The 27,098-nt window shown below is 42.0% G+C and overlaps 1 protein-coding gene across 2 annotated transcripts in view; it reads right to left on the bottom strand.

Annotated features, from left to right (window-relative positions):
• Cog1 (conserved oligomeric Golgi complex subunit 1) overlaps positions 1–26,814 on the bottom strand; it is a 68,091-nt gene extending 41,277 nt beyond the window's left edge. The window contains exons 1-12 of one of the 2 annotated variants that reach the window (XM_075679617.1): positions 26,523–26,814; positions 26,408–26,452; positions 26,213–26,279; positions 25,778–25,860; positions 24,709–24,778; positions 23,997–24,164; positions 18,773–18,907; positions 10,613–10,784; positions 9,852–9,908; positions 9,629–9,704; positions 3,959–4,064; positions 2,573–2,662 (exon numbers count right to left, since the gene is read on the bottom strand). In XM_075679617.1, coding sequence (XP_075535732.1) covers positions 2,573–2,662; positions 3,959–4,064; positions 9,629–9,704; positions 9,852–9,908; positions 10,613–10,784; positions 18,773–18,907; positions 23,997–24,164; positions 24,709–24,778; positions 25,778–25,860; positions 26,213–26,279; positions 26,408–26,452; positions 26,523–26,605 — 1,152 coding nt within the window. In that variant the 5' untranslated portion in view covers positions 26,606–26,814. The remainder of the gene's footprint in view (positions 1–2,572; positions 2,663–3,958; positions 4,065–9,628; positions 9,705–9,851; positions 9,909–10,612; positions 10,785–18,772; positions 18,908–23,996; positions 24,165–24,708; positions 24,779–25,777; positions 25,861–26,212; positions 26,280–26,407; positions 26,453–26,522) is intronic. The other variant, XM_075679618.1, reaches the window with a different exon arrangement.
• Between the last annotated feature and the right edge of the window lie 284 nt (positions 26,815–27,098).

The raw sequence follows: 27,098 nt of genomic DNA, 5'->3' as shown, positions 1-27,098 counted from the left end.
GGATGTAGTGTATGTGCGCGCATGCTCACGCCACGTTGGACTATATACGCGCCTTAACTGGGCGATTTTTTTTCTTTAACTTTCATTAGTTCGAATTTTGCATAATTCGAATTTTCGTTGCCTCCCTACAGAATTCGAATTAACAAGCTTTTACTGTACTACATTTAGAAATTGTACTATTCAAGATGCACCATGAACTGTCACCTCTAAATGAAATCATGCGTGAATGAACAAGCTGTTTAGCTGAAAAAGCTATTTATTCATCGGATCATTCGTTATGGGGTTTTATATTTCTTCATATTCGGGGGGGCTAAAAATAGGCTGCTATATTGAGAAAGTAAAACCGGGAAGAAATTGAGCTCTATTTCGAGAAAGTAAAACCAGGGAGAAATTGGGGATTTCTGGCAGTATGAAGCGTTGGATTTTTCTGGAAACCTTTACAAACGATTAACACAAGCAAAAGTCTCCCTTTGGACACAAATTTTCTATTTAAACAAACAATACTACTCGCGTTTAGATGCAACGGTGCAGCAGCTGCTTGCAAAACAAGTGACGAACTCATGTCTACAAACACCCTTTGTCAGGTATTATTAATGCATTTAAAAGAAATGAACAAACAGATACGTGTTTGGCAATCCCTTTTTTACTTTGTTCTCCACACTTCTTTAATGAAGGAAAAAAAGCATGAAAGGTAATGCACAGAGGTACACCTTGCAGGAGGTGTGATTCTTTTCCTTGTCTGACAAGCCCTTGCTGACGTACATTATCATATGCACTCAAAGCCTTTCTGTGTCCATCCTAGACCTGTCAGGCCTTTCGTCCTTGCCTGTTGTCATCCTGCTTTATTGGTTCCCAATATATGCTTTTGCAACAAAATTAATGAAACACCAGCTTGACAAATCAGCCACCCTTCAGTGAATGTAACGTCACTGGGTAAACATCCTCCCAACATCACAGCTACCATTCAAAATTCAAAGCAACGTCAGCGCTTCCCAGTGCATTACTGCCATTTACATGTATGCACTGTGCACACGAAATGCAATGCAATGCACCATTGTCTTATTCAAGTAAATGCAACTACTCAAAATGGCACAAGCTTTCGTTTGCTCAAGGTCAGCAGGAGCTTAATATATTGCATTTTTATGTATGCTAGTTTTTGCTTGAGTGTTAAGAGGAAGGTTTAGCTCGGGCCCAACTCCGACGCAGCCTATTTAAATACACGTAAAACGCAAAAACGTTTTTATTAGCTAACCCTTCGACCGATTTTAATGAAATATGTTGCACTTGAAAGAGAAAGTTAAATTCTAGTGATTGCTGGAAGTGAAATTTAGATTTAGGGCCTGAATTTTCTTAGCAAGATTTTCAAAGATTTGAAAGTTTGAAAAAATGTAGAAGCACAAAGTTTACAAATTAATAGCGCCGTATCAAGAACAGCTATCGCGTTTCTGTAAATGGCACCCATTATATCATTGAAAGTGGACAAATTCGATAACTCATTTCATATCTTACGGGAATTCGTTACGTTGTGTACAAGGGTTCTGCAAAAGCTGTATTTCCATATTGCTAAATTTTTTTGGATTCATGTGTGACATATCAGTTTTGTCTGCTTTAGATTTACTATTAGATGCAATTCACAGAATTGTGATATCATTTTTTTATTGCCGAGTTACAGAGTTGTAAGCCTTATAGTTTTATTTCCTGAAAATTTTCTATTTTTGCCAATTTTTAATAAAAAATTGACCACCTAAATGAAAAATTCAAAACCAACAGACGCTAGATTTTCAGTTTTTCATTTAAATGCAACAAACCTTGCCAAATTTGGTGTAGTGGTTGCCGAGAAAAACGAATTCTCCTTTTACATGTATTTAGATAGGAGCACCCAAGCTAAAGCTTCTTCTTAAGTAAAAACGATGCATATGCTTTGTTCAAATAATAATAATAATAATGTAGTCAACGGTTTGACAGAATACCATCTGGTCAGGTAAAATCAACAGAAAAGGAGTGGGTCCTTGACCACAGTCAAAACAAAATGATGTTTCAGGACCCTTGTTCACAATGGAAATGCCGGCTACACAGAAGGTTGAGTAGACTTGAGTCTTTGACTTAAGTTGAAACATCATTTTGTTTTGATTGTGGTCTGTGACCTGCTTCTTTTCTAACATTAATAGTATACCTTCACTATTCGATCACAAGAAGTGAGCATTGTTCATTAGTTTTGTAACACCTGCGCTTATTACTATCATTTACAAAAAGTGAAACTTCGAGGAGAAATTGGTTTTAACTTGATTTTTATAAGTTTTGTTCAGGGTGCAAAGATCAGGAATTATAGGGTTTACCTAAAAGCAAGGAACCCTATTTATAGTGTGCTCTCTTAAACATTAGCAATAGCACAAATTGCACTGCCCTTGGATTGATACTTATAATGTAAGGTATGTATCAGTGTTACAATGAGTGGCAGTAAGAATCAAATGGTCACGTGTTGGCTACAGAGTCAATGAATATGTGCTTGAGTTTGAAGTTATATATGTCAAGCCAGCTTCTTCCCACTGGCTGCCACAATACTGATACCTACTGTTATGCGGTTGCCTACATGAACATGAAAAAACTGGTTCCACGATGAAAGCTGCTCTCCCAAGACCAATGTCCCCAGTTCTGCCTCCTCCTACAAATAAAGAATAAAAGAAAGTTTTAAAAGTTATGTGTCAAGCACATAATGCAGTAGCCTGCACATAAATCAGCACAACATTGATCAGAGTGGCACAATGATAGCTGTACAACAGCATAAAATAAAAATATACTAAAGAAAGTATCCTGCCATAAAGGGGAACTTAAACAAACATATCGAAACTTTAAAGAGTGGCGTAAACCTCAAGATGCAAGAGTGGGCAATCCAGCAGGCCTGAGAGGCAGCGACGAGCCAAGGCCTCGAAGTCCCCTCATGGGAGACCTGAGCCCGGGTCATTAAACTTTGCCAGATTTAAAATAAAGTTGTTTCCATCCATCCATCCAAATGCACAACAATCAGCTTGGCTTGTTCATCAGGCATGAACGTGGTGCCAGGAGAAGCATCCTGTGCTAAACCTTTGGTCTCTGGCCTCTTCAGTTCAGGGGCATAGGCTTAATAGGTTCAGGGGCTTACAGTACTGCAAATAAAGTATTCTGTAGGAATGGAAAATATATAGCAAGTGTATGCTTCAAGAAAAGCATGTTAAGAATCACCAACTAAAGCACACCCTGTCATAGTTTTCACATTTGCCCCTTATGAGAAACCAATCTAGATTTCTTTTTTTTTTTCAAAGTACCCTGTATGAAGAGCGTACTTATTACAAGCCTCTCATATTGACCACGAAAATGAAACCATTTGCAGCCTTTACATCTTTAGTAAAAATTGTAAATAATCATACAAAATATGCCAGTGCTACTTACATAATAAGGCTTACACTAACAGGCTATGATAGCATATTGGCACACAGCAACAACATGAACATTATCAAACAAATTCTTTTATTAGGCAAACTTGTCCTTGTGGAACGACAAGTTGGCACTGTGACTTAAGTCCCCTAAATATATGGCACCTCTACACATTCTAAGTGACAAACAGTTTTATAACTGCGCAAACAAACGACCACAGAGAGAGAGCACACAAGGGCAGGCGCAGGTGTGCTCTCTCTCTGTGGTCGTTTGTTTGCGCAGTTATAAAACTGCTTGATAATATGCACGAACTCGCCCAACAAGAAGTTCTTGTAAGCTACATTCTAAGTGACTCAGCAGTACCTGTGACATTTCCACAATATACTTGAAGCCTCAGGGTGAAAAATGAACATGGTACTATGGCTACATCCTGCACTGTAAAGGAAACACAAAACTACTACACATCTATGACAGAATAACAAGATAAACTTAGTGATTCCTAGTGATTGTAACCAATGCTGCACTGTGCCATAGAACATGTGTCTACCTTTGGCAGGCGTTCCCTAAGATCAGCTCCGAGTCGTGCCAGGGCTTGTAACGAGTGGAGTTGGCTCAGATGAGACACTACGTGCTGCACACTCTTCTCCTCCACACTGTAAGAAATGCATACACGCAAAGCAGTTTGAGGAGAGGGTCACTAATGACAATATCCTGCCATACTACACAATAAGTACTACGACGAAAGATGTTAAAGCAAGTTGATTTCCAAAAAGAAGCAAGTACAGTTCCTTTCCACAGTACTGCAGAGAAAGCCAAAGTAAATAAAAACTTGTCATTGTGTGATGTTCACATTAGGCATGTTTAAAACTATATATTCAACTGCTTTACCTAAATAGCAGGACAATATAACAAATGCTTTAGTCAAAGTCCCAAGGAAGAGAGGTGATGTAGGACAAACTGAATTGATTGTGCTAAAACAAAAAACAATCCGCCTTCTTATTTTTCAGTTCCAAAGCTTCATGAGAACAAGTAACACAAGTGCGTGGTTAAGAAAGGCTTAAGTTTGTAAATACAGACTAAAAGAAGATCATTTGCCAAAGTAATTAGGTGAAATGAGAAAAAAGAAAGGCTAGAAAACTACTGATAAAAGCTATTGATTTAGTAATCCCCTAACACAGGGGATGAAAATATCAGAAGGAAATGTGCATTTTTCAACAAAGCGCGCAAAATACACTGACAATAAGGGTGTTCAACGGAAAGGTATTTTGTGGAAACTTTTTCAGGAACAGGTTTGTTACTTCTGGGCACCACTTGTAAGTGCGCTTTGCCCAAACCACCCTATGGCTTCCTGTGGAACAGTTCTGATCGGCTTCAAGGAAGAGTTGTACTTTGCACTGCACTTCCTGTGCATTACCAGTGTGATATTACTGCAGCCAGGGATCTTGCATCGATCGTTCTCCTCTGACCACGCTTCCGAAAGAAAGCGAGTCACATGCAAAGCTTTTTTCTTCCTCATCCTCTGTTCCTGCTTTAATCCAATAAATAATGCTTTCTGTCTATTATTCAGTGTTGGCCAAAAACATTTAGCCAAAACTCCACGCTCAAAAATGAAACTCAGCAAGACAAAAAAGAATCTGTTGTCGGGAAGATGTTGAAAAGATGCGCCAATAGTTAATTTCATGACATATTGGGTTTTGCGAGCTGCCTCAAGATGGCTAAGAAGGCAGGTTGCCAATATTACGACCAATATAGGCTCTGTCATACGCTGAACGGGTTGTCTAAGCCTGCATTTCATCTAAATGTTCGAACTATTAAAAATAAAACAGATAGCCTCAGTTTGTTCTTTGAGCGTCTTGACATTAAATTTGATGTTTTGTTATTCACTGAATCCTGGTTAACTCCGAATGACAGACCACCACACTTTGTAGGATATGTTTATAATGGCATTGTCCGTCCTTCTAACTGAGGCGGTGGAATTTGTCTGTACGTTAAAGATTCCCTCACCCATGATGTTATTGAGGAAATGACCTGTATGAAGCCTAGTATCGAATGTGTCACACTGCGTGTGCAAAATGTTATCGTTGCAGCTGTTTATCGACCTCCCGCAGGGTATAAGTTTGAATTTTTTAATTTTATAGAAACGTTACTGCGAAAAATCCATTTGATGTGTAGTCCATTTCTTATCATGGGCGATGTCAACATTGACATGCTCAGTGGGGATGCATCTTGTAAACAGTTGGAAACTATTCTTGATTCATTTGCTTGCTCAAATGTCATTACGCAACCTACTCGTCTTACTGACCACAGTGCCAGCTTACTTGACATCAGTATCACAAACACCCAAAAGCAAAATTGCACTAGTGGTATGTTATCACTCGACATTAGTGATCACCTTCCTATCTTTACATTTTTGCCACTTGCCAGCGACAGGCTCGACTCTCATGAAAAGTCGAACTATCGTAAGATCAATTCACATCTGCTATGCCAATTTTATTATGCGCTGGAAGATATGAACTGGATCCTGGTTTACGCAGAAAGTGACTCTGACAAATCATACCGCCTTTCCTTTCACACGCTTAAGGCTATCTATGATAGATGCTTCCCGCTTGTTCAATGCTCCCCGAGGTAAAAAAGAATTCGTAAACCCTGGATTAGTCAATGCTTGTACAAAAGGATCAAAACCAAAAATAAAATGTATCACGCATTTGTATAGACATGTGACGCTGCTCTGCTCAACGAATACAAGAAGTACCGAAATAAATTAAATGCCGATTTGAAAAAAGCTAAGACTTGCTATTATCAATGTCTTTTCGCTAGGATATTTAATTATCCTAGAAAGCTTTGGAACGAGGTCAACAATCTGTCAAACAATTCGAAACTGAAGCGTCCTATTAACATTGCAGCTTTTGCTCTTGGTAAAACGGAGGTTGAAGCACTTACAGATATGAATGAATACTTCACTAACGTCGGTGATTTTCAGATTTCCAGCAAGAGGGACCTTAGTACCGAAACTTGTCTTGATTCAGTGCAGAAACGCGTAAGCTTGATACACTCAATTTCTTTGTTTCCGGCAAGTCCACAAGAGGTGGAAAATTTATTGGGTAAAATAAAGAACAGCGTCTCGCCAGGAATTGATGACCTGTATGTTGCACCAATTAAATATGTTGCGTCTGTTATATCTCCACCGCTTACGCATATAACTGGAATCTTCCTCTACAATCTTAAGCTTGCCCGCGTATGCCCAATATACAAGTGCGGGGCCCTTAGTGACATATGTAATTACAGGCCAATCTCGGTGCTGCCCGTGCTATCCAAAGTCTTTGAAAATGTTATTAACACACACCTCGTGAATTTTATAACTAAGCACCTTGTAATAAATTATGCACAGTACGGTTTTCAGAAAAATAAAACAACAGAGCTAGCGTTATTACGTGTTAAAGATAAAATAAAGGATGACATTGAAAATAAGCGTTATACCATTGGTCTCTTCACTGATCTTATGAAAGCATTTGATTGTACTAACCATGAGATTTTATTCGTTAAACTTCATGATTACGGCATTCGTCGTGTCGCCTTAGATCTTTTAAAAAATTATCTTTCCCACAGAAAACAGTGTATAAAAATTGGTGATGTTATTTCCCCAACTACTACAGTAAAACAAAGAGTACCTCAGGGGTCGATTCTAGGGCCCTTGTTATTTATACTTTACATAAACGATGTATTTGATGTACCTAACTCCCCAAAGTTAGTAATTTACGCAGATGATACCAATATGTTTTTTTCTGCGCGTACACTTAGTGACCTTCAGAACACGATTAACGACTACCTAATGCAGCTTGATAGTTGGCTTCATGCAAATAAATTAGCGCTGAACCTAAAGAAACTAACTAAGTCTTGTTCAAACCCACTAACAAAACATGTGACAGTGAACTCACGCTGACATTCCAGGACACCGTCATAGCAAGCGTAAAATGTCAGAAATCTCTAGGTGTGTGGCTTGAAGAAGGTATGTTGTGGAATACACACCTAAACACACTAACCTCAGAGCTAAGCAGAACAGTTGGTTTATCATTCAAATTATCAGATCTAATTCCTCTGCAGCTAAAGAAAGCGATATATTATGCCCACTTCTACTCCCGCTTATCCTACTGCACACTAGTTTGGGGCACTGCAACGACCACGAATTATAAAAAACTGGAGGTATTGCAGAAGAAAGTGCTGAAGATTCTTGAGAATTATTATGGTGAACCTAAGGATCTACCAACTAATCCTTTGTTTATTAAACACAATTTGCACAAAACGAGTAAAATATATGACTACAAACTCCTGTGCACATACATAAACATAAACATTCAGCACACACAACGTTAGCTCGTTATGCACTGCGTAACGAACGGATAACAACACCCCGAACACGTACAAATTTTGGAAGGGCTGTCCTCGCTTATCAAATACCCGCACTAATAAAGCATGTGAATTCCCAAATAAATTTCAGCATGAAACTCTATAAATTCAAGTCGCAAATAAGACGTTTTTTGTTGTATGAGTGAAGAACCCTTTAATACAAGTGCATAATCATTTTTTCATGTTTCTATGTTTTCATTGTATGTTCGTAGTTGCCATATCTGTATTTGATTTTTCTTGCATTGTATAATATTTTCAATATTTCAAGATACCCTGTGATGTAAAGTCTTTCAAATTGTTCTTTTGTAGATGTATCACTTTGCCTGCTGTATGGTCCCCAGGTCCCCTCAAGTTGTCTATGACAACTTTTTTGCCTGGAGGACCCCCAACATTGTGTTGGAAAGAAACTGAACTGAACTGAACTAGGCCACGGGCCATGATCGTGGAGCGTCTGCGGTTATTACCTTGAACTGACCAAGCGACTAGTGCCACGCGGTCACGAAAAGCGGATGATTCGGCAACTTTTGGGACCATCGGATGTAACGCCAATGCCAACGACCACGCCGGATTTTCCGCCTTGTGAGCCAGATGGTAATTTCGCATTAATAAATGTTTCTCTGGTGTGTTGCTGCAACGCTCATTCATAAAGGGCTTACCTTTCGGGTACTAATGGCATTACAGAAAGCAGTGGAGTCAAGCAATTTTACAAACACAAAGATTAGAACACGGCATACACTTAAACCACGCTTTTCAAGATATTCCAGTCTCTATGACTGAGGTGGGCTGGTGGTTCCAGTCATCACACGTTTGAAGAGTGAAGGATGTTGCTTTGCTCGATAATGAGGAACAGATGCTTTATGACGATGATCGGTATGAGATGATACGAATGAGGAATAAAAATGCAGCTCTTTTTTTTAGACACGGGTTGTAATACGTATATTTGTGAAATAAGGAGAGAGATGTGTTATTTTTCCAAACAGAAATGGAAAGTGTAATGCAATGATATGCTATTAATAGTGTAGAAAACACAGGAATTGATAACAGCATCATACTCTCATGCTTGATATCTGAGCAGTAATGCCTTATCTATTTCGTACCAGAATGCAACTTTCTGAAAGCCGTAAGGTCTTACTGTGTTCTCTATACATTTATTATTAAATCTAAAGAAGAGCCACAAGTAGAGGTTAGATGTTTTAAAGGAGCTAAACAGTAAGTAACAATGTAATACTAAACATCACCTAGGAAGAAAAGTGTGGCACACTTGGCATGAAGACTACAAAATGCCATCGGCAATCACATTTGTTCTTTCCACCCAATATTCCTGCAATGGTGTTGGTTTGCCACTTGATCTGCATGGGTACTCTTGAGGCCAGTCGCCTAGAAGAGGCAAGCTCTGACATACTTTTATTATAGAATAACCTATTTAACAATCACGAAGAGCAGTGTACGAGACAAGGCTTCATGCCCATTAGCTTTACATTGCACCAAGTGTCCTGGACTTGATTCTCACCATTAAATTATCAAGCATAACTTCTTAAAACTGCACAGTGGGCTATGAGGGATGTTGTAGTAGAATTTGGATTCATTTTGACCATCTGGGGTTCTTTGACGTGCATATGAATCTAAGAACATGAGTGAATATGCATTCTTCTCCCATTAAAATGCAGCCACAGTGACCATAAATCGAACTTGCGACCTCATGTCCAGCTGCAAAATGCCATAGCCAGCATGGCGGTGTACTCTGTTGAACAAATCATGCAAAGGTATGTCTAGACTCTATAGCCTTGACATTCAGCCAAACATTTTAACTTACTTCTTCACAAACTGACGACATTCCTTCTGAAGAACCTCCAGCTGTGGGGTGTCAAGCTTGACTTGCACATGGAACTCTGAACAGATATAAATGTGCTCATAAGCATAAATGAAATGCAACTCTTCGCTTTAACTGACAAGCTAACAGCAGATAAATTTGCATTCAGAGATCAAAACGCAGCCAAGGAAAGCATGGCAGACGCGTGACATAATAATTATCTCACCTCGCACAGGTGCTGGGGCGTAGCGGAATGATGGGCTTTCGGAGAAGCTTACCAGATCTGGTGGAGAGAGTAACAAATGTGACCTTGATCTAGGTCAACCCTTCAGATAGCTACAAACACTGGAGGTCTGTTTACACTTGGTAATCAAAATTTCACAAACAGACTGAGTTACTTTTGCTTCAGGTAGAAAGCATGCCACTTCTTTCAAGTTAACATACAATAAGGCAAACACTAGACTTGGGTGCATACACAGTTAATAAGACAGAACTTTTACAGATTCTGAAATGCTTCCTCAGCCAAACATTCATTCAAACAGATTGATTCATTCACTCAAGCAAATGTATTTGACATAGCTTTCACGGAACTACAAACACAGTTTGCAGTATCATCAGCATATATAACACAACTTCCACTGGATTAAATTTTATTTTCTTGAAGTGATTATAAAGCCTGGAAAAAAAAGGCAAGTATGCATATGCATATTATGTGCAATCCCACCAAACACATACACAATTTTGTTGAAGACAGATATTCAAGCTAGTCATTATGCTTTCTCAGTGCTATTTCTTTCTTTCTTTGTATTCTTCTAGCAGTCCCACATAATTTCAATAACACTTACAAGTAGATTACAAATGAAGAATGCAAGGGGTTGTTACCAAATCACACATACCAAGAACTGTGATCTTGCAAAAACAAAGCAGCGTTGAGCATAAAATTGCAAGTCAGTGTTGAAGGGCACTAGGCAGTAAAGGCAGTCTTACCACAAGCACTGCTCTTTGTGACCTCAGATAAGCGCGACTCCAGTGCACTTGGTTGCGAACTCAGGAAAGCCGCTTGCACTAGCTGAAGTGTGGATACAAGCAGAGCAGCCAGGCCACAGAGCTGCTCCCTTGTGGAAACACTGTCTGATCCCACCAGCTGATCCACAAGGCCCTGAAGCAGCATTGCACGTTTGCACAGGTTTCCTTGGAAAATGCATTCATAAAGCTCACTCTGCTTGTGTGGTGAAGGTGTTAGGAGTTTTAAAAGGTTTACTTGATTGAGTAGCTAAGAAAAAGGCACCATCACGAAGGTGCTACGGTAGCAAATACCGTACAGTGATGAAATGGGAACTGATGAGCTTGTCAGCTAATTAGACATATTATGGGAGGTTGCTAGGGCTACAAATATTGTCTCTCTGTATTCATGCAAGGCAGTCTTCTTATACCAAGCGCACAGTAAAAAATAAAATACTAGAGCCCATCATATGTAAGAACAAAATCTTAAAAACCTAAAAAATTAAAGATAATTTCGGAATCTTCTTGCTGTCAACCACAACCACTTTTAGACTTCATAAAAATATTCTTGCTATATCAATGCCTAGTTTGCCTAAAACTATTTTTGTCAGCACAAATGACAGGAAGACCTGACAAAAATACAAGAACATGATGAAGTTCACAAAGTCAATGTTGTATACCTAGCCACTGGGAGTGACCATACTGCTTTCGCCAAAAATCTATTTCACTGACCTTGCATTTCATCCTGAGGTAATTCTGGTTTTTTTCATCAACAGACAAGCAAAACCACAGAAAGATAGAAAAGGAAAGAAGAGAAAGAAAAGAAAAATTGTTTGGGCATGAAAACAGGTGAGACAACTGGCCTTAGCTATTCATGTGGTTTCAGGTGTGTTTTGCTATTGGGTGGGACTTCGCACAGGAAGTTTTCTCTTCTTTTGTGAACAGGACATGCTACATTGTGTACAATCTGGTCCTGTTGCTTTCTTGAAGTGGTCTTTTGACTTGCTGGTGCACATATTGATGCACAATGATCTTCATAACGCGGAGGGTGTCAGATTGATTAGGAAATCAGAGACAGAAGTGTGCGGATAAAAGAAATGGGGCAGGTTGAAAAAGTTTCATCCTTGCTGGCTTCCAAAATTGAACCCTGCCTTCCAAAAGAATTTGCTGTACACACTTCCAGTGCTAGTGGCACTGCACAATAAGAATGCCAACAGGTGTGAATTGTGCAATCAGGGGACATCCCCAGCTGCATCACATCTTTCTGGAGTTCTCCCACAAGTGTGGGATGGCGCTACAGCCCTCAAATCACACGAAAGGATATACATATGTGCAGTCAAATGCCTTTATAGCAAAGCACCTGGGACCTCCAAAGTGCTTTGTTATGCAATCACATCACTATAAAGATTGTGCTTGGTGAAAGAACAGTCATATACAAGGGGGGCAATAAAAATGAGACAAAAAAATTATAGTCCAACATCTGTGATACCAATTCTTTCTAAAGGCTTAGAAAAAATATTGTTTTCTCGACTGACTAACTTCTTTGACAAAATAAATCTTCTTTCCGACGCGCAGTTTGGTTTTAGAAAAGGTTGCTCTACTGAAACAGCTTTATTAACTCTTAAAGAAAGTGTGCTATAACACATTGAAAATAAAGATATAACTCTCGGTCTTTTCGTAGATTACAGTAGGGCATTCGATTCCCTTAACCATAACATACTTATACTAAAACTCTCGGACTACAGGGTTCGTGGTAAGCAGCTCGAACTATTCTGTTCATACTTAGCCAACAGGACTCAGTGTGGGTACATTGGTAATTACCATTCATCTCCCCTCCATATAAAAGGTGGTGTACCTCAAGTCAGTATTTTAGGTCCTCTTTTGTTTAATGTATACATAAATGATATTGTCCGTATTGACACAAGCTCAACATTTATCATATATGCCGATGATAGCACTATCCTACTCTCCAGAACTGATGAAGCCGATCTAGCGTCAAGATGTAATCACGTCCTTGAGAAGCTCGTATTCTGGTCAAATTCTAACTGCCTCAAGATTAACCCAGCAAAAACTAAGGTACTTTTCTTCCGTACAAAAAATAAAGTAATTAATTTAGAACAGGATATATACTGCGACAGGCACAGGATCGAAATCGTCAATGAATATAAAATTCTCAGAGTAACATTTTGCTCAAATCTCACACGGGATTTGCATGTTGACAACTTATGCAAAAAACTGTCAGTGAACACAGGAGCTCTATCGTGTTGCCGTGCAATTCTCCCAGTGGAAGCCAAAAAACAATTTTATTCTGCATTGTTCGCTTCCCATATTAATTACTGTAGTCTCGTATGGTTGACCACTACACAAAGAAATATTACGAGGATTTGTTTATTACAAAAGAAAATTGTTAGCAATATCGCAAATATTGATTATTTAGCTTCCACAGAATATTATTTTAGGTTGTACAACATTATGAAAATACAACATATGTATGAATTTCGTGTTGTGCGTTCATTCTATGTGTTTTCACCCACTTTTAAAAACTTTATTAGCACAATAGCACTGCTTCAGCAAAATACCAATGTTTGTACACGTTGTCTTGACTCTTGGATGATACCACGTTTCTGCACTTTTTACAAACTGTAGTCTTTGAAATATAATCTTCCGTTAATCCTCAATAAATACAAAGATATAGTGAAGCCCACACTAGCATTACTTCAACAGCTCTTTTCTTAAAAGAAAACATCATAGCTACCACTATTGTCGTGAAACTACGTACATTCATAATTTCTTTTTTAACAGAAACTAAATCCTCCTGTGTCTGCTTGTATTTCACATTGTAGTGTTTTTAGAATGTGATATCTTTTCCTGATGTATTATATGTGTTTCTGTGTATGCATATGTGAATTCTTATTATATGTGTGTGTGTGTGTGTGTGTGTGTGTGTGTGCGTGTGTATATATATATAGCGTCAGGGAACGTAGAAGTAACAGCAGCGAGACAGTCGTCAAAATTCTCAGCATCGCAGTCGGTAGTCGCAAGAGGAATCTGAGAGAGGCAGTCTGCGTCAGCGTGACGACGGCCACTCTTGTATGATACCACAAAGTCGTATTCCTGGAGGCGCAGCGCCCAACGTGCGAGGCGACCAGAGGGATCTCGCAAACCGACCAGCCAGCATAAAGAATGATGGTCGGTGATAATCTTGAATGGTCTACCGTAAAGATAACACCGAAACTTTTGTATGGCAAAAACTGCTGCCAGGCATTCCTGTTCCGTAACCGTATAATTGCGTTCAGCTTTGCTCAGGCAACGGCTGGCATATGCGACAACATGTTCTGCACCACTGTGACATTGTACAAGCACCGCTCCTATTCTGATTCCACTAGCATCAGTGTGAACTTCAGTCGGGCAAGATAGATCGAAGTGACGCAAGAGAGGTGCTGACATTAGCATAAACTTCAGTTGAGAGAACGATGCGTGTCCAATTGAAGGATGCATTTTGTCGCAAAATACTTGTCAATGGGTAAACGATGTCGGCAAACCGGGGAACAAAACGACAAAAATTCGAACATAGGCCAATGAATGAGCAGAGTTCTCGTGCTGACTGCGGTGGTTTGAGGGAGCTCACCACTTCAATTTTACGAGGATCGGGTCTGACGCCATCCCTGTCGACTAAGTGTCCCAGGACCAGTGTTTGACGTTCGCCGAACCGACACTTTTTTGAGTTTAGAACCAGTCCAGCTTTCTCAATGCAGTCGAGAACGAGGTTGAGGCGTTCGTTATGTTCTTCAAACGTGCGGCCAAAGATTACAACATCATCGAGGTAACACATACATATCTCCCACTTTAGACCACGTAATACTCTGTCCATGAATCTTTCAAAGGTGGCAGGAGCATTGCAAAGGCCAAAAGGCATAACATTAAATTCGAACAGGCCATCTGGAGTCACGAAAGCAGTCTTTTCCTTGTCGGCAGGGTCCATAGGTATTTGCCAATGCCCCGATCGCAAATCAAGTGTTGAGAAGTAAGAAGCAGTGTGTAAGCAATCAATGACGTCATCGATTCGCGGTAGTGGATAGCCATCCTTCTTCGTCACTGCGTTTAGATGTCTGTAATCCACGCAGAATCTCCAGGAGCCACCTTTTTTTTTCGGACCAGGATTACTGGGGCTGCTTTTGAACGACAAGGTGACTCTTGAACGACACCTTTGTTCATCATCTCCTTGACTTGCTCTGCAATAACTTTGCGCTCAGACGATGACACTCGGTAGGGCTTCTGGCGAATGTGGTGTGCTGAGCCGGTATCTATTCTGTGACGAGCGCGGGACGACGGTAAATGAAGGGGTGCATCTCCATGCGTGGTCGAATGCAGTTTCATGCCTGGCAAGGACCTGCACTAGTGCTTGCCGTTCCGATGTACCGAGAGCCTTGCTGATCATGCCAAGCATTAGCTCTTCAGAATGGCGATTATCGCAAGGAGAGCAAGCTGTAGAGATGTCCGTAGTTAGTGCCGCTATTGAGCTACATGTGGCTTTATCGAAGAGAGCGATTTTCATACCGCGAGGAAGGACAACCGGCGTGGCGGAACAGTTCAGCGCCCACAATGTGGCGACTCCTTTCGTCATGCACACGACAGAGCAGGGCACAAGTATATCTTTCTTAGCACAGCTTATGCGGAGAGGCCTAACTACAACGTCAACACAATCAGCATCAAAAGTAGTTGCCAAAACACGAACGGGCATCAGGCACCATGATGGTGCAATCACTTCATCAAGAACACTGAGTGTGTCTGTGTGTCTATCTGTCCCCGCCTGTCTTCACCAGGCGAGCTTTGTTCGGAATGTGCTGATATAAATAACTTGTTCAATGATATTTTGCCACAACCACAGTCCACGGAAGCGCCGCACTGTTCAAGAAAATAGATACCAAGAATAACATCATGCGAACAACAAGAAAGAACAAGGAATTCCGACACAAACACTTTCCCACCAGCCAACAAAACACTAACAGCACAAACACCAAGGGGATGAAGCCATTCGCCACCTACTCCATGAAAGGTAATACCGTCGTTCCAAGAAAACATAACTTTGTGGCCTAGACTGTTCTTGAAAGCGAGGCTCATCACCGACACAGTCGCCCCAGTATCAACTAACGCCACGGTCGGTATTCCGTTAATCGAGACATTCGCTTTGTTTTTGTACATCACAACAGGCAGAGGTATTTCTTGCAAAGACCGTCCGGCGACCACACTTCCATTGGCCGGGGATGCTAGTTTCCCAGCGGCGGTAAGGAAGAACGGTGCCGAGGAAATGGAGAGCGACGGGGACGGCTATTTGGTGGCGTCAAACTCCACTCAGATGCTGGCGAATCGCTGCGTCTGGTCTTGTGTGAGAAGTGATCCCTTGGAAGCAAATCGGTCGTCCGCAAGTCATATGAAGTGCGGGTTCTGGGTGGCGAGAACATCGATAGTGTCCTACGTGATTGACGGGCTTGGCGACAATACCGAGCTATATGGCATGTGGAACCACAGTTGCAGCACACGGGAGGGTTGCGGTTCACAGCGTTTTCCTCGAAACGAATGGTAGACAGCTGCGGGCGGCGAGAAAGTTCGTGGTCATGTGGATAACGTGTCTCTGCTGCTTGCTGAGATCCGTTATATCTTTCATAAGTTGCGTCGTGGTAGTAGGGTCGGTGCTGTTCTTGTCGCGGCCTGACAGAAGTCACAGGGCCTCGGGGGTAAAAACGCGGCTGCTCTCGTTGTGGCCGAGCGTCATAAGTAGGGCCTCTGTCGTAGGGACGTGGCTGCTGTCGGGGTGTGAGTTCATAATCCTCCATGCCCCTTGCCGCAGGATACGGGGAGAAGGATGCCACGTTTGGCTCAAAATCTTGTGGTGGGCGGCAGCTATGAGTGCCTGGATGTGTCACTTGCGCGTGCAGGCTGAGTTCTTCCCGAACTATTTGTCGGATCATTGATGCAAGATTAAGGGGCTGGTTGCTGTCCACGCTTGCAACTGTCGTCACATTGGCTAGCCTGCCAAACTTCGGCATTATGCGCCTCGTCTTTAGTTGCTCGAAAGTGCAACAGTGCCGAATGAAGTCAGCGACGGAAGCCAGGTTGTCTTTTGCGATGAGGAAATTGTAAACATCCTCGGAGATTCCTTTTAGGGTGTGCCCGACTTTGTCTTCCTCGGACATTCCAGAGTCCACCATCCTACACAGTTTTATTACTGCCTCAATGTAGGTCGTGCAGGTTTCACCTGGCACTTGCGCACGTTGCAGTAGCGTCTGTTCTGCCCTTTTCTTTTTCGTCGCGGAGTCGCCGAATCGCTCTGATTTCTGGAACAAATCTTCCCCATGTTGTGAACGTTTCCTCGTGGTTGTCGAACCACAACAACGCCGTATCCGTTAGAAAGAACACGACGTTCGAAAGCTGAGAAGCGCTGTTCCACTTGTTGGCGGCACTCATCCGGTGATAATGGATGAGCCATTCCTCGACGTCTTCGTCCGATCTTCCGGCGAAGGGATGCGCATCTCTCAGCTGCAGAACAGAACTTGTCGGGGCAGCAGTTGGAATGGGCCGTTGTTCATCTGCGTCATGGGACATATTTAGCTCCGGTGGATTCGGTGGGAGTCCAGCAAAGCCACGGCTCCGTCGAAGAACTTGTGGTTCAGCCTCCGTCTTTGGGTGTCGACTACCCCGCACCTCCACCACAACTGTTACGAAGAGTTGCGAAGAAATGGTTTTATTTACAGGCGAGGGACGATGATCGTAGCGTGATCGTAGCGCAGCCTGGCCTCTCAAACTCCTCGTTCTCTTCGTCTTCTCTTCTCTCTTCTTGTTCGCGCCTTTCATATCCATTACTATATATATATACATATATATATATATATATATACATATATATATATATATATATATATATACACACATCATTTTCCCCCTTTTTTATTATATCTGACTTTTATATATATATTTTTTCTGCTTCTGTATATAAAGCATTATATCTAGTATTGTGTATTCTTATTCTTATAGTGCATTCTTATTCTGATGAACTGTTATTTTCTGTTTTGTATGTTGTTTAACGGTTTGACATTCACGTCGAGGTCAAGCCCTGCCTTGAATATGGTGTCCAGGCCTCTGTCAAGCTGCAGTCCACCGCTTTTAGCCCTGTCAACCACAAAGAAAATAAAGAATTTGAAGTAGATAATGTTCTTCTGTGCCCTCCACCCAACAGAATGTGCGAGTGCAGTCAACCTTAATTATGGCATCAAGATTCATGGCACGCTCGGTAGCAAAGTCCGGCAGCAGTGCTAGATAAGCAGTGCAGCAGAGGTGGACTACGTCCTGGGATCGGCAAGCTCGTCAAATGCACCATTGGCGCTAGTGCTGACAGCAGCAAAGTGGCAGCGCCACTACATGAAATTAATTGTAAAGCAACAAACCAGCCGTCAGAGGTGCCCAAATTGGTTTAAGTGCTCTTCTCTGTAGAAGCTTTAAAAATATAGATGACAAATATAAATTCAGCTGGGACATACGGAACTCTTTGTTATAAAGGTGATTTTACTGATGAGGTATTCAACTACACATAATAGGCCATAAACGTGGAATACAATAAAGAAACTTGAGAAGTTCGTGAATAGAAAATGATAGACGTAACATTGAGAGACAGGAAGGCAGAGGTATGGAATAGTGGGTGGACGATATCCTGGTTGAGATTAAGATCAAGTGGAATTGGGTGAGTCATGCCATAGTAGATAATTGGCAGTCTACTAGAGTAACAGAATGGACTCCAAGAGACAGTTGAAGATGGCAGAGGACTAGGTGGTACGACGGGATTAGGAAATTTGCAGGCATAGGACACAGGTGTATTTGTAAAACAGGTGTAGTTGAAGAACATGGAGGGAGTCTTTCATCCTGCCATGGACATAAAAGGGCTCATAATGGTGATGACCCATGAGGCGCTATACACTGAGGTGATGAATTCGTCAAGCATAACTGTTATCAAAATGCAGCCTATCAACGTGGGACACAGAGTGTACAATAATTTTGCAGCCATATCACAAGCACCGCTGGCTCACAGACACACAATGAATTATTGTACTGTGCCGAGTCATGCAAAGCCAAAGACAAGCATGACATACTAACCAAGCGCCGCTGCAGTAAGTGCTTAAGCAACTCAGTAAGGGACGAGCCTTGAAGAAGAGCCAGCCCTGTGAGTGATTCCAGAGGAGCCTCCCATGACACTGGTGGCTCCAGGAACAGCAGTCTTCTCCAGCACCCCTGAAAACCACAGGCATGCGTGCTTAGGCATGCCGAGTAGCATTAGAAAGGATGCTCAATAAAGAAGCTAGTCTGTCCGACTGTCTGTTGATATTTCGCCTACTACTAAATATGGATCATGTTCAGATCATGCATGCAAACTAAAATTGTTCACTCCAGCTCACTCAGGTTTTCAAGAGACGGCATGCTTCTGAAATCAAAAGTGCGCATGTAGCTATGGCAACATGCTGAACCGTAATCATCACATGTAAGTGTCACTTTGCTTTCAGAAACATGGCTTTGCTTGGCTAAAAAGAACTTGGCTTGACTTGTACATCACCAAATAACCAAAGAAGTTTGACAGAAAAACCACAAGAGCACACAGCCATTCTTGCAGAGATAATTCAACAGTTTGGGAAGTATAAACTATATGAACCTTGAATTGATTAAACAAAAATTGCAGGAGCCATCGATGATGCTAGTCAATGTAAGCGAATAGCCTGAACGAATGAGCAAAGGAGCAAGAGGTAAGAGACAGAGTAAAAGAGAAATAATGAACTAATGTTTTTCTCGCCGAGTCTTACTATCAACCACCAACTTTGAATATGGCCGAAAGAGCCAAAGAAGGCTATTCACTTTAATAAAAGGTTCATTTCTCATGGCTAGGGCCGCACTCGCTGTCTGCTCTTCACTAATAATTGTATATAATCGCTAGCACCTATCACTATTTCCGGCACACGTCTGCACAAACACAATCGCAACTAGAGACAGAAAAATTCTCATAAAAATGTTCCCCATTTTCCGCATTAGTACTGGAGGACTGGATATCCTGACTAGTAAGCTGTCCGTTTCACTAATAAACTATATGCCATAAATATTGATTGTCGGACCCTTTAAACTGTTCATTCAACAATGCTAGGTCAGGTTTTGTGCTCTCTATGTAAAGGGACGGAAGTGGCCAAGGGAGCTTTGGAGCAGCTCTGGGAACAGCAAATTTGGCACATTGGAGCAGGTTTGGCGCAGGAGATAGGTGTTTTGGTGCACACTAGGTAAGGCTCAACATGAGTGAAATACAGACAAATCAAGATGTTCTTTATTTGACTTTGCTGAACACTATTATGTTACGGCGAATCAGTTCTGTAGAAGTCCACAAGGTGGAGGAAAGTTCTCTAAAGGCAAAAAATGTTGTACGCCTGACAAAAGAAACCCATTTTCGTTCCTCGGAAACAACTATTAACTTACATACTGGACATGCCAAGTAAATGTGGCCAAGAAAAGAGAAATAACCCAGGGATTTAGGTGAATAGCACCCACGGTATGCTGGCAGGCTTTTGTTGATGCTATTCAAGAGCTTTTTTCCCTGTTGTGCACAAAGAACCAATATTTAAGTTTAATTAGCTCACATTAATTACTTCACTTATTGGATTATTGGAAAAGGATATTAGATAATGCAAATCCTAGGTTGCTTTAAATCCAGTTCTTGCTCATGTTTAAACATCCTCCACAACTTTTTTGTTGACATCTCATCGATTAGGTAAGTTTATAAGGTTAGCTAATTAAACGTATTTGTGCACAATGAACATGAAATACGGGCTGTGACAACCACGAACAACACTCATCAACGTACAGTGAGCACCATTCGCATAATGTGCTTAGTTATTTTTTTAATTCTTGGTGACATTCAGTTGGCGAAGCTGGCAAAGAGTAAGTGTGAAGTTACTTTGTTGGTCACTGCATGTTGGCCAGTATTACACATCACTTGGCAAGAAGAATAAAAAAAAAGAACTGAGATTTATGAAAAGAATAAAGGGAAAAGCGTTCAGTGGCTTTCTGATGGCGTCGCAAACCAATATTTTGCACAAGCACTATTATTAGGGCTGTCCCATTAAGTAAATGTAAAACAGCGACTGATATTTCGAATGCTAAACAATGGTTTCCTAAAATTTCTGGACTAAATCTGTGCAAGTCGTTGCGTCATGAACATCATTGTCGCAAATGCAATTTCTGTTGTTCGCATATTCTCCAACTCTTTACGACTGCCATTTGGCCGCCCCCCTACAGTAGACTAAAACCAAAACTTCAAACCCTTGGTTTGCATTTTGCAGTACAAAAGCCTGATTTTGTATGGTGTAGCTGTGCAGAATATAATACAGAGTACCCGGAGTGCAAAATTGAGTGATGGTTATGGTTGCCGGTCCAGTCATGAGATATTTCCAGTCATGAGATTTCACATGCACTTGGGAAATATATTTTAGCTTTCCACGCATGGTGTTTGCCATTAATAGACGCAGATTTGGTGTACATGCAGACCTTAAAATGTATAACAACAGACCGTACAACTTATTCATTCAGCTTCCTTTCCTGACTGCCCCATAAAAACAGCTACCACTTCAAATGATCTTTAGCTAGTCTGCATATTATGCAAACGCCTAGGGCTCGTACAAAACATTCGAGATGCATTTTATAGCACAAAGAATTTTAGTTTTCCTGCAGCCAAGTTACAATGCGCCACCAAACGCACCCACACTCCAAGGACGCTGACACTGAAACGGATTGCTTTAGCTTGGCTTCTAGGGCTAAATGTGAGCCAACACATAGATAGCTGTGTGGTTGCCACTGAACACGAATATCCCGCAAAATTTAATGACTTCATTCGAAGATAATGTTTTGGCGCAAGATGGCACAGCGCTTCCATCCCTGTCTGTATCCCATTCTATTAGCATTGCCACTTTGACTTGCGGGCTATGCAACAAATCTGGCATACTACATGTTGATTTGAATTTGAAGAACCAAGTTGTGCATACAAGAAAGACAACCACAGGAAAAGGCGATGGAGACGGAAAGATGTTGATGATGTCATTAGTGTGAGGAAGAAAGAAAGATAGCAGATAACCCACAGCATGCTGCTCTAACACTAATTGGGGGTTTATGTGCTGACTAACGAAGATCAAGATGGGTGAATCAACAGAGCACAAGAATAGTGGACAACACAATGACGACTTTCAGTCAGTCTGTTGCAACTTTGTAATCAATCATTTGCAAGTGAATCTTTTCTTTTTTCACAAGAGTGCTAATTTTTGTTTTACTGTACTATATAGACTGTTCAACCTTAAACTTAGAAAAATGCTGCAGCTTGAGCCAAAAGATACCAATATTTGGTGACACATACTAAATAATGCCTTATTACACAAGACTATTTTCTTTCTTACGAAAGTAATCCAGTGCTACTTGCCCGTCCTGCCATGTCTTTCTGCGTCACCTTAAAAAGTAGTGCTGGATTACTTTCGTAAGAAAGAAAAATGCATCACCAACTAGCCGCGCAACGTGATTGTTAAGCGAATTACTCAAGATGCTGACTGTTTATTAAAAAGTTAACAGAAATTGTTCTGTAGGAGCCCTTTGGACAGGTATTCTGCTCTATAGTCACAGTAAGAATTATCTGAGTCACAAAAAGAACAAACGTTTATGAAGTTTGATTATCACACATTCACGAAACATTGGCCAAAACTTTAGTTGCTGTTGTACATTGGTGCCATGAATTGGTGGCATGGCGGCATGTAGGCCTGAGTAATAAAGTGGGTCAGAAATATAAGCTTCTGAAATATCACCTGGTGACTGTACTTGTATTCTTTTGCAACGAAAATTATTCACATCAGAACTACAACTGTATAGAAGCTCTGCAAATCTGGTATTTTACAATAGAGCAAAACCTTGTTAAACCATACCCGCTTAAACAGTAGTTTTGTTTTAAAAGTAGTAAAGCTAAATTCCCGACTCAGCGGCCATTGAACATAATGCGTTTTGTATCCACATAAACCGTACCAGTTTATTGCGTACGTATCGGTTAACACGTAGTGTTTCCACTTTTCGTTGCGCAAACACGGCGGTGCTTCACCTCCATTGGGCGGCCCGGCAGAACAACAAGCCTCAGAAATTTAAACAACGGCCTCCAAGCGCCCTGTGCGTCTGTGCGTGAAGCCACATCAACATCAACACCATTTCGGCGCCGTCCCAGAGTGTGTTGTGGCATCGTGTAAGCGAGGACTCACGTCATGCCAAATCTTGGATAAAAAAGACGCCGGGCGCTCAGCATAGAAGAAAAATTAGAAATCATTTGTGCTGTTGAACTTGACATGAAGAAGTCGGCGCTGGCACGCGACATGGGTCTACTGTTGACTACAGTGTGTGGCATTTGGAATGCAAAGAAGTTGGTCGGCAGCGCTGCTGCAACCGTGAAGAGATGTTGGCTGTGGGGTTCGACTTTTCGCCATCGTTGCCTCTGTTTTGCCAATGTGCCGCCTAGCGACAGTGATAAGGATGACACAGAAAGTGACAGCATGGGCGATTCAGGCCCAACAGAGGCAGAAGCTGTGCGTTACGTCAGCCTCACGAATGCAATTGTCGCGATGAGAACAGTACACTGCAATGAAAAGGTGCCCCGCAACTTCTGCAGTGCAACCGCGCCCGCGCACTGAGAATATGCAATGCACTAACGAGGAATCTGCAATGTGAGTGTTTGCCGAGAAGAGGGGGCTGGTTGAAAAGCTGGCTCACAGCTTCAGTAAGCTTGAGGCCACTGTTGTGGCTGCTAGGCCGCCGCAGCATCAAACGAAAATAACACTTTTGTCGCGCGAAGTGAATAAATACTGCATGTTTTTTCCCCTTTCACCACACTCTCTCTTCCGTTTTTGACAGGTAAGTGGACAATCTCATACTATTTCGGTTAAGCAGTATTACCATTTAGTACATACTTTTTTCAAGCTCCGGCCGACTACGGTTTAACGAGGTTTCACTGTAAAATAAATGTCAGAAGAGTGTCATTGTGTACTACCAAACACAAAACCTTTTGGGAGAAACAAATTTCATTGCAGCTAGTGCGACCATCTTTGCCTGCAAAAGTGCAGTTGATACATCTATGCGCTGCTCTCTGTTTCAGCATGAGCAGGAAAGTTGTAAAGAAATTTAGGATTTCCAGGATTTCCATGCTCTGAGAACTTCTGCACTTGGCTGTGCCTCTCTTGCATGACTGGTTTACATCGAGAATCCAACCGTCTGTCCCACGTTCAAGTACTGCAACAGGATGCATGTGGGTGCCACATGCACCGCATACCTGGAGCAAGCACTGTCCAAGGGACGCAAGGGAGGTCCCCTGACGAGAGACCAGGGCCCTCCATGGCTCCAACCCTGTGCCCAGTTGCAGGTGCCAGAGGACATGCTGCCCCAGGCACTGGAGGCAGGCTGCACGAGCCCAGCATTCGCGCTCCGCTTCACCCCACAGCTGCATGTCGCACGAACAGGGACAGCACAACACAGTGCATTTGTCAAGGCACACTACCTGAGAGAAGTCATCTCATTTATGGGTTGCAAACTGTGCTAGAGAAATAATTTACACACTTATGTCCCATGCTGTGGTATTGGTAATGTGGAACACATCAAGTGCACTAAATGAACAGGCAAGAAACACAAGCAGACAGGGCTGGCACTGGATATAAAATTTTACTGCAGACGGACACCAGTACTTTAACCTATATTATCCATGTGGCCATATTTCTGTAATGAAGAACTTGTATGGGTTTCCTTTGTAGTTTCATGTCACTTTCAGGTGACTGCTACGTTTCCTTTGTTTGCCTGGCCACAAAGGTCAATGCGGATAATTTTTTGAGGACAAAGGTTTCTAAACTTTCCGCTACATGTGACAATGTCAGCAACAATAATCAACAACATCATTGTAATTTAAGCAAACAGCAGCCGAGAATTAGAGCATGACAGTATTAACCACTTTTTCCTATTAACACTGAGCAAAGCCTAAGAGAGATAAGCACCTTTGAAGGAAGGTCCACCAAGAGCTTCACCTGAGCGAGGACAGTGTAGTGGTGAGACAGAGCCCAGTGCCTGAAAGCCAGGAGGTGAAGCATCACATTGATGCAGTTATTGAGTTCAGCAGTCAGTGCAGTTGAAGTGCTCAAAATACTTGAAATATCCTAATTCCATCACAATAGCTGATGATTTCTCTCAACCCAATCTGTTACTATGATAGGCCACTGGTTATCTGCCCTGCGCATTACATCACCTCCCTAACTCTATGAAAGGCAGGAATTGTCATCCACCCAATAGTAGTATAAAGCTACAATGGAAAAGAATGTGGGTTTCTGAAACTTGTGTGGGTTTCCACTGCAGCTTCATGCTACTCCCAAGTGGATGGCAATTTTTCCATTTTGCTACACTTGCTCCACCTAGAGGATTTTCTCAAAACAAATTTGCTAATCCCCAACCCCATTTCTTCCTCTTAACTGCCCCACAATATTCGCTACACCCATTTCGTCATATAATATTTCCGTTCCATCATTTGTTGTGCCGTTCTCAATTCTTCTCAAGGTTCTTTCTTATCCACAAAGTTTCACCTCCATAGGTTACAAGTGGTAGAGTGCACTGCTTGTACACTTTCTTTTTTCTCAGAGTTATCGGTAAGCTGCCATTCGTGACTCGAAAGTCCCTGCCACACGTGCCTCAAAATTTCCGGCAGCCACCATAAAAATTAAAAAGGAAATGTTTCAAAAATCAGAAATTAAGCTTGGGACTGGCACTGTATGGCCCCATGTAGTGTGTGCATAGAGACAAATGCCTGACACTACTGCCAACCCGCAACGACACTTTCCTCTAGCAACCTTGGCTGTAGTGTTTGCAACCATGGCTATATCTTGGTTTTTGCTTAATTGCAGCTGTTCCCACAGCTCCAAGAAAAGTGCAAGAACAGGAAGTAAATCCCGTTTTCAACACCTGACATCAGAAAATGAGGTTAATGTTAAATTAACCTCATTTTGTGATGTCACTTTTGCATACAGGATATTTAATAGAGCTCTCGCCTGCCTAAAATACAGAAGAGAAACATACTCAGGACGAGCAGCAACTGGTGTTGACGGCTTGCCCTGCAAGCTTTGGCACTGTTCCGTTAATTGAGCCACATACTGTTTCACCTGCAAGAGAAGACATGTATTTGCAACTCTGTGAAAACCGAACTGAAAGCACGCCGCACAACTCTCGCGTGAGCACGTTGACAGCCATAATGTGCGTTTTGTGCTCAAGCGTTTATTAATTTCAATAATCAAGGATTCATAACGTAGTGATGACGTACAGGCTGAGACCGAACTAAGTTGGGCAATATCACATTCGTTCTCGCTCACAACATTTTACGGAATATGGGGGCTGTGAGAAAGACTATTTCCCTGCGGCTTCGGCGCACAGCATGGGATTGCTTGGATCGACTGGAATTGACGGCGCTCTGCAGTGCACGGTCAAATAGATGGAATAACGAACCGAGTCACTTACATTCGCAGACGTTTGCTGCATTTGACCGATGGTGTCAGCGGCCTCGATCAGATCTCTGTACCGTTCCCTAAGAGAACAAACGAAACGTAACAATATTTTGGATCGATCAGGACCGGGTACAACGCAAACCGAAAGCACTACAGCAGCGCAGAGGTGCGGAAAGGCAGTGGTCACAAAACGTCGTGTAGCACTTACCCAACCATCTGCCGCAGATCTTCTTTCTTTTTCTCGATTTCAGCCCTGGGAAGGATAAAACATGTTAGACACTGTCCCAATTTACTGTCAGTACACAGTACGACAAATAGCTCACCTAATGCTCTGCTCGATCTCATGGATTTGCTTAATGTTGTACTGCTCAAAGAGCAAGTCGGTGCCACCAGATACCAGCTTCATGGCGACATATGACAGGGGCGTCAATGAGCAGTGATTACTTCTTGCTCTCTACGCAGAGTCGCTCCATGAGATCAAGCGAGCCTTGCAACAGTGAAAACAAAAGGGCGCGATGTTGTATGGATGTAGCACCACTAACAGAAACTCGGTGACCAACTCGAGAGCAAAACAAGATCAGCAAGATCAGCAAGAAACAACCACTGGATGGATGGATGGATGGCGGCTACACCCTTTGTAACGGACGGCGGCTGGCGCCACCTAGCCTTTTGCTCCCCCCTCCTATTTTTTCTTTTTATATCCCCTTCTCCTTAAACTAGTTTTCACTCCCCTCCTCCCCCAAAATAAATATCTAATATAGTATAGAGAACGTTAGCTCCCCGATTTAAGGTATTATCTCTCCCCCGACTTCCTCCACCAATCCTCTAGCCTCCCCTTCGTAACTGCCACTCTTTTCTCGTCTATTTGCCCTCGTTCCCCGGGAAAACCTAATGCCCCT

Source organism: Dermacentor variabilis, chromosome 2 (genome assembly GCF_050947875.1).
Source record: "Dermacentor variabilis isolate Ectoservices chromosome 2, ASM5094787v1, whole genome shotgun sequence".
Classification (NCBI taxonomy): domain Eukaryota; kingdom Metazoa; phylum Arthropoda; class Arachnida; order Ixodida; family Ixodidae; genus Dermacentor; species Dermacentor variabilis.
Note: the sequence above shows the minus strand (reverse complement) of the source record. Positions and strands in the feature narration are given on the sequence as shown.